This window comes from Grammomys surdaster, unplaced genomic scaffold, assembly GCF_004785775.1.
Source record: "Grammomys surdaster isolate TR1022 unplaced genomic scaffold, NIH_TR_1.0 131, whole genome shotgun sequence".
Classification (NCBI taxonomy): domain Eukaryota; kingdom Metazoa; phylum Chordata; class Mammalia; order Rodentia; family Muridae; genus Grammomys; species Grammomys surdaster.
The window spans coordinates 3,053,218-3,059,849 of record NW_021604589.1 but is presented as its reverse complement, the minus strand read 5'-3'; the positions used below and the strand labels follow the sequence as shown (position 1 = coordinate 3,059,849).

Below are 6,632 nucleotides of genomic sequence, written 5' to 3'. Positions count from 1 at the left end.
ATAAAAATAAAAATAAAAATAAAAATAAAAATAAAAATAAAAATAAACCCACCTAATAATACAGTCAGATTGCCTCGAAATCTAAAGAGGTCTTTGGTCCAAGAAATGCCTCTTCTCCTGTGCTGACCACTGTTTAGTTATTTGTGTGAGCAGTGTGAGTTCTTATTTACAGAGGAGTGTGGTAAACTTTCAAGAGTAAATATATCTTGATTGGTGTAAATGATTAAACAAATGCCCTAAACTCTCAGTTAGCTATGTCTTAACCCCAGCAATCAATTACTCAGTGATTTGGCTGGTATACAGGGCAGTTCAGACATCTTGAGAAACCAGACAATACCTAGAAGGCATCTGTTGAATCACTCTAAAGCAGTGGTTCTTAGCCTGTGGGTTGTGACCCCTTAGGAGGTCAAATGACTCTTTCACAGGGGTTGGCAACAGGAAACATAGACACATAGACATTTACATTAAAATTCATATATGTAGGAAAATAACAGTTATGAAGTACCAACAAAAATCATTTTATGGTTGGGGTTCACCACTAATACAAATACACAGGAGGAACAGTATTACAGGGTCACAGCATTAGAAAGATTGAGAACCACTGCTCTAGAACATGTTTTATTTAATTTTAATATCAAGTACTTTTAGATAATAGCTGACCTCTTTAAAAACTGGCCAAACAGCCTGACTCCAACATATCAAACAACAAAAGGCTAAATTTTACTTCACTAGCAATGATGTGCCTTGTTGCATTATCTCACGTTCCCCATGCATGGTGAAGGCAGAGAGTGATCTTTATAGAATTGGAAGTCAGAACTTAGTAAAGACCTGCCTCACACTAAGGATCAAAGGAGTCTCTATGGGTTAGGGCTTAGATTTGAGGAATGGATAGTCACCTTCTCTCTGTAAGAAGATCTGGATCAGAGGACTCTCCAGTGGCACCAGATCCACTGGACATTTGCCATCAGCATTCTTGGCTTGAGCATTTGCACCGAAGTCCATGAGCAGATGCACTAGCTCCCCACTGGACATCCTGGCCACTACATGAAGAGGAGAATCCAAGCCTTTGCCTTGATTCACAGATGCTCCTAAATAGTCACAAGAACAAAAGATGTCAAAGAGCAGTGTCTAGTCATCCCCTTTCTTGAAACACAGACTCTGAAAAGACTTTAAATATGGGAATTCATGAGGAACATAATTCTGTGAGATTGGGAGCTGATTTCATTTTTTGCCATTTAATATAATAAGAAAATTGGGCACTGGATATACAGCTCTGTTGGTAAAATGCTTGCCATGCAAGAATGAGAATCGGTGTTCAGTCACCAGCACCCAGAGAAAAACATGAGTGTGATAACACGTGCTCGTAATGTGCTGGAGAGTGGAGACACAGATACCCTTGAAGCTAGCCCAGCCTAATCAGTGAGCCCCTGGTCCCAGCGAGAGACCATGTTCCAAAAATCAATGGATGGCTCCTGAGGAACAACATCTAAGGTTAACCTTTGTCCTCTACAATCATGTGCACATGTACACACACACTCTTGCATGCATATACACATGCATCTCCCTCCCTACATGAACATGCACACTTTCACACAAATACAATAAAAGGAAATTTTATTTGACAATGTGACTGAAAGGACAATGTGATCTGTGTAGTATATGGCGTTAACAATTCACCACTACAGAGCATTATACATGGGAATGATACAGTTAAGAGAAACTCTGGGTATCGTGAAAGCTGCAAATTCACTATTAATGCAGTGTATTAGTACAGACCATGAATGCGACTATATGGGGAAACCTTGCATACATCAAGAAGCTGGATTCATATACTGAGCAGCCAGCACTGCATTTAAAGCCATGGGACATGAGACTGTGTGAGCTGGATCATTAAACACAACCAATCAGGGAGACATTTTTCCCCCTAAGTTGGAATAATAGATTGTTACCACAGGAAGGCTGACAAGTTCTCTTTAGGAGTAAGGTGAACTTCTGGGACCATCCCTATCAAATTCTACATCCACCATCTAAATAAATCCCCACCCCTGCTTAGAGCCTGGTTCTCACTGAGGTATATGCAGGCGCCCACCTTTTACCTGAGCTGCAAACTCCGTCCACAAAAATCAAAAAAATCAAATCAAATCAAATCAAATAAAAATAGGATGCCTGGTTGCCCAGTCAACAAATCAACAAATAGTAGTTTTACTTTGTGAGAGATGCCAAATATGGCCCTGATCTGGGTTTTAAATGCCTCAAAGCTTAAACTCTCCCTAAAATAATAGGAAGGAGGGAGAGTGGCAGAGAGAACTGATGAATAAGAACTGCTACCAACCAAGGGAAAATAAACATAGGAACGTGAAAATAGTGTGGGGAGAGACTCCTAGAGCCTTAAAGGAGGATCACAATGTAGATAAAGAGTTGCTCTAATGTCCCCAGTGTTGGGAAGGGGACTGAACAACCATAAGGGAGTGAAAGGGAATGATAGTACATCCCTTCAAGACATAAAAACTGTTTATGGCAGACTAATTCTCTAATGGGGAAGAACTGTGGAAGACGACTGTCCCAAATAGGGAGAGTCAGCTACAACCCAGTGGCTTTGCATGCTTTGCAGAACTCAATCACATAACTGTCCAGCTAGAGAGAGGCAGAGGCCAGGGAGGAAAAACTAGCAATAAACAAGGACCACCCTGAAAAAAGGTGTGGGTGCTATCATCAGCATCAGCATCATCTTCTTCTTCCCCCCTCATTGTCATGCTACTTAGAAGTTTGACAACTAAAATGTAAACCGTGTAGAATAACTTCCCGTCAGAACAGTGTGGTCTTGCTCAATTCCCTTGCCTACATTCCTCTCATATGACAGGAGGATCTTTAGGGGTCATTTAATTTACTCTTCATTTTCATGCCTTATATATTTTTTGACTAACCTGACTCCAGCAGCTTCTTGGCACAGGCTACCTGCTGGTTTTTACAAGCCACATACAGAGGTGTTCCGAGGTGGCTGATGTTATAGTCAATATTTGCTCCATGAGCTGCAAGGGACTCGATGCACTTCACATGGCCTATAGCACACACACAAAAAAAGAAAAAAAGAAAGAGAAGGAAAGGAAGGAAGGAAGGAGGGAGGGAGGGAGGAAGGAAGGAAAGAAAGAAAAAGAAAAAATAACAAGTTACAGCATAACTTTGCTAAACAGTATATATTTAAATGTACCCTCAACATATCCACCAATCAAAAGCCATGTTATTTTACTTAGAATGGAGAATAATTTTAAATACTCGTAGCAGAGAGTAAATGTCTGTCCCAAGCCATTAGGCCAACTCTCCACTGAACATCCTACCCATCCATCTCTCCCCATGAAGAGAAGAACTGGGCTCTTTGCCTTGATTCCCCAAAACAAAAGGAAGGTCAGCCAAAGAGCAGACATCCAACCATCAACAAAACGTCATTTGTGGCTGCGGGTGGAAGTGCATTCACTAGTCATGGAAAGCACTCCGCAGCTATTTACTTTTATTGATCATGTGTTTGTAACTAGTCTGATCAGGGAAGAGCTATGGAGAAACAGGGCTAAAGATGATCCTGAAGAAAGACATGGAATGAATAACAAGACAAAGAAGGAAGCTGAGAGCCTGCAGAGGTTGGAAGCAATAGGCCACGGTGAACACAGACAAGTCTTAAAACCTGCCAAATCCCATGGACTCAAGGCCCAGTCTGTCAAAATAAGTTTGGTCAAAGCTTAGAACTGTGAGCAAAAAAACAAAACAAAACAAAACAAAACAAAACAAAAAAACTTTCTCTCGAGTTGTTTTCATCCAAGTTCAGTGCTGAATGGATAAAGAAAATATGGTACATGTATAACACAGAGTTTTATTCTGCCATAAATAAGAACTAGATTATACTGTTTGCATAAACATGAACAGAACTGGAGATTACCATATTAAGCAAAATAAGACAAACCCAGAAAGACAAATACAAACTACACATTCACTCATATGTGGAACCCAGATTACATGAGCACACTTGCTCTCTGTTTCCCTCCCCCTCCCTTCCTCCCTCCCTCTCTCCCTCCCTCCCTCCCCACCCTCTCTCCATAAAAGTAGAAGGGAAGCTACTTGAAAAGGAAGATGTCTGGGGGAAGAAGGGCAGGAGAGGGAAATGCAGCTGAATGGAGAAAATGTTAGTATGAAACCTATTGCTTCCATACAATTTGATACTGACCTTGCTTTCTATGAGATCAAATATTCCACAAAGATCCATAATCTCCTATGTGTGTAACCCTTTTCTAGAAAAATAGCACTGAAAGGGTGATTCTCAAACTTAAATGTGCATCAGAGGCTGGAGTAAGTCCCAAGAGTCTGCATTCGAAAGTCCTGTCATATAAATGCCCCTACTACCAAAGCACCTTTTGAAAACTACTGCTCTAAAATATCCCTCTGCTTTCCTGTTTCTATAGAGCTTCCTTGAAGGATTGAATGAAGTCCCTAAATATTACCAATGGATTTACCTCTTTTAGCAGCCTCATGGATGGGAGAGGCCAGGTCACTCCCAGGGTGGGGAGCGGCTCCATGCTGTAGCAGCAGATTCACACAGTCCTGACTGCCACTGACACAAGCGTTAAACAAGGGAGTTCGCCAGTCAATAGTCACGCCATTCACCTGCAAAGAAAGTCCAACTTCAGGATGAAGAGATGGACTAATGCCAACTGAACTCAAGCTTAATCCTTCCACTTTCAAGGTGTTTTTTTAAAAACTTCTCTGAGAATTAAATTCCATCTTTTTCAATAAAATGAGAGCCACCAAATTCTGAACAATTGTAATGGGAAAAAATAACAAAGTATAAAATAGAAGGCAATAATAATGTTACTGAATGGTCTTTCTTCCCTGCCCTCCTTGGGGTCATGAATCTAGTAGTTATGATTTCTGTAGTATAGCTTCCAAATTAATATATCTATTTTAAACACCCATCCTACGACAGTAGTTAGAGTAATCTGAAATTGATTTTTAAAAAGAATATTTTTTTCATTTAAAAGGATGATACTCATGGAGATATCCTTAACAGATACAAAAGATGTTATTCAGTTTATTCATTAATAAGAAAATTGGTAAGATGGTAGGGTTAGATCAAAGAAAAATTTATATGGTTAGTCAATATGATACTCAAATACATTTGCAAATAGATACAGAACTGGTTAACAAGACTGTAAAACTATAGATTTCAGAGCTACTTTTTATTAGAATAGATAAAGACCTCACCGAAATTTACAAGCTAGCATCCATCTCATTATGTTTGGAATACAAACAAACAATAGATAGCAAGCCCAAATATACATGGACACTTCTATCTTGCCATATAATCATATGCAGCTGTTAAATGGAGGCACTGAATTCACCACCAAAATCTCTTTCAAGGGAAGGCCAAGGCCTAGGTGAGGTACAGAAGATGCAGAGGGGAACTTCAAGGAGATGCTCACTCTCAAAGTTCCATAGTGCCACAGGACCATAAAGTGACTGTTCCTTTAATGTTGCCATTCCAGTTGCTTCTTTTGTATGTAGTTTTGTCATAAATGACAAGAAACCTCACTATTCTCCTGTTCTAAAACAAATGGATTAATATAATTTGCCCAATTTCACTTCCAGACTTTTGTGTTGGCTGTGTCTTATGGATGGAAGCTCTTACTTTCACCATTTAGCTGATTGGTTCTAAGATCCTTCTGTTTCAGATTAGACATCATTTCCAATAGGAAGCTCCCTTTGAACTCCCCCACTGGTAATAGATGAACACTAGTATGTGCCCCCGATAAGCCCTACTAAACCCATGGCTCTTTGCTAGTTTCCAAACTGGCACAAGCTCTTTCCCTCCCACTGTGCACATTCCTTTACAATATGGCTCTGCAACCCCTCCCATCACAAGACGGAGGCTATTTTTCCAATACTTGAATGCAGGCTTGCCTACAAGACTTACATTAGCCAATATGACAGTAGCAAATGGGATGCAAGAAAAAGGCCTGCCCTATTTTGCTTCCCTTGCATTCCCTGCTCTCCTGTTAACAATTCCAGGCCACTTGCTAAAGGATGAGAGACTACACAGAGATGTTCTTACTCCAGCATCCCAGCCATCCCTAGCTGAAGTTCTCACCATTTTTTTTTTGCAGGATTTCATTCTCTGATACCCAGAGACATGAAAGCAGGGATATTACAATTACATAGCAATATTTATTAATATTTATTAATGCTGTCTAATAAATAAAATGGTTCAGACGCTAAGCACAGTTTTTGGAGTGGTTTTAAATAGACCCCATAGACCAGATGTGGTGGTGCATGACTTCAATACTCAGGAGGCAGAGGCAGGAGGATCTCTGAGTTTGAGGACAACTTCGAGTTCCAGGACAAACAGGGCTACAGAAAGAACCCCTGTCTCAGGAGGAAGAGAAGGAAGGAAAGAAGCAAAGGATGAAGAAGCAAAAGAGGCAGAGGCAGGGGCTGAAGCAGCAGCAGAATAAAAAGAAGCAGAAGCAGGAGGAGGGAAAAAAGAAAGAAAGAAAGAAAGAGAGAGAGAGAGAGAGAGAGAGAGAGAGAGAGAGAGAAAGAAAGAAAGAAAGAAAGAAAGAAAGAAAGAAAGAAAGAAAGAAAGAAAGAAA

The 6,632-nt window shown here is 40.3% G+C and overlaps 1 protein-coding gene across 1 annotated transcript in view; it reads right to left on the bottom strand.

The window, feature by feature from the left end:
* Asb9 (ankyrin repeat and SOCS box containing 9) overlaps positions 1–6,632 on the bottom strand; it is a 37,092-nt gene that overhangs the window by 2,508 nt on the left and 27,952 nt on the right. Inside the window, exons 5-7 of the mRNA XM_028762168.1 lie at positions 4,500–4,650; positions 2,925–3,059; positions 897–1,088 (exon numbers count right to left, since the gene is read on the bottom strand). Coding sequence (XP_028618001.1) covers positions 897–1,088; positions 2,925–3,059; positions 4,500–4,650 — 478 coding nt within the window. The remainder of the gene's footprint in view (positions 1–896; positions 1,089–2,924; positions 3,060–4,499; positions 4,651–6,632) is intronic.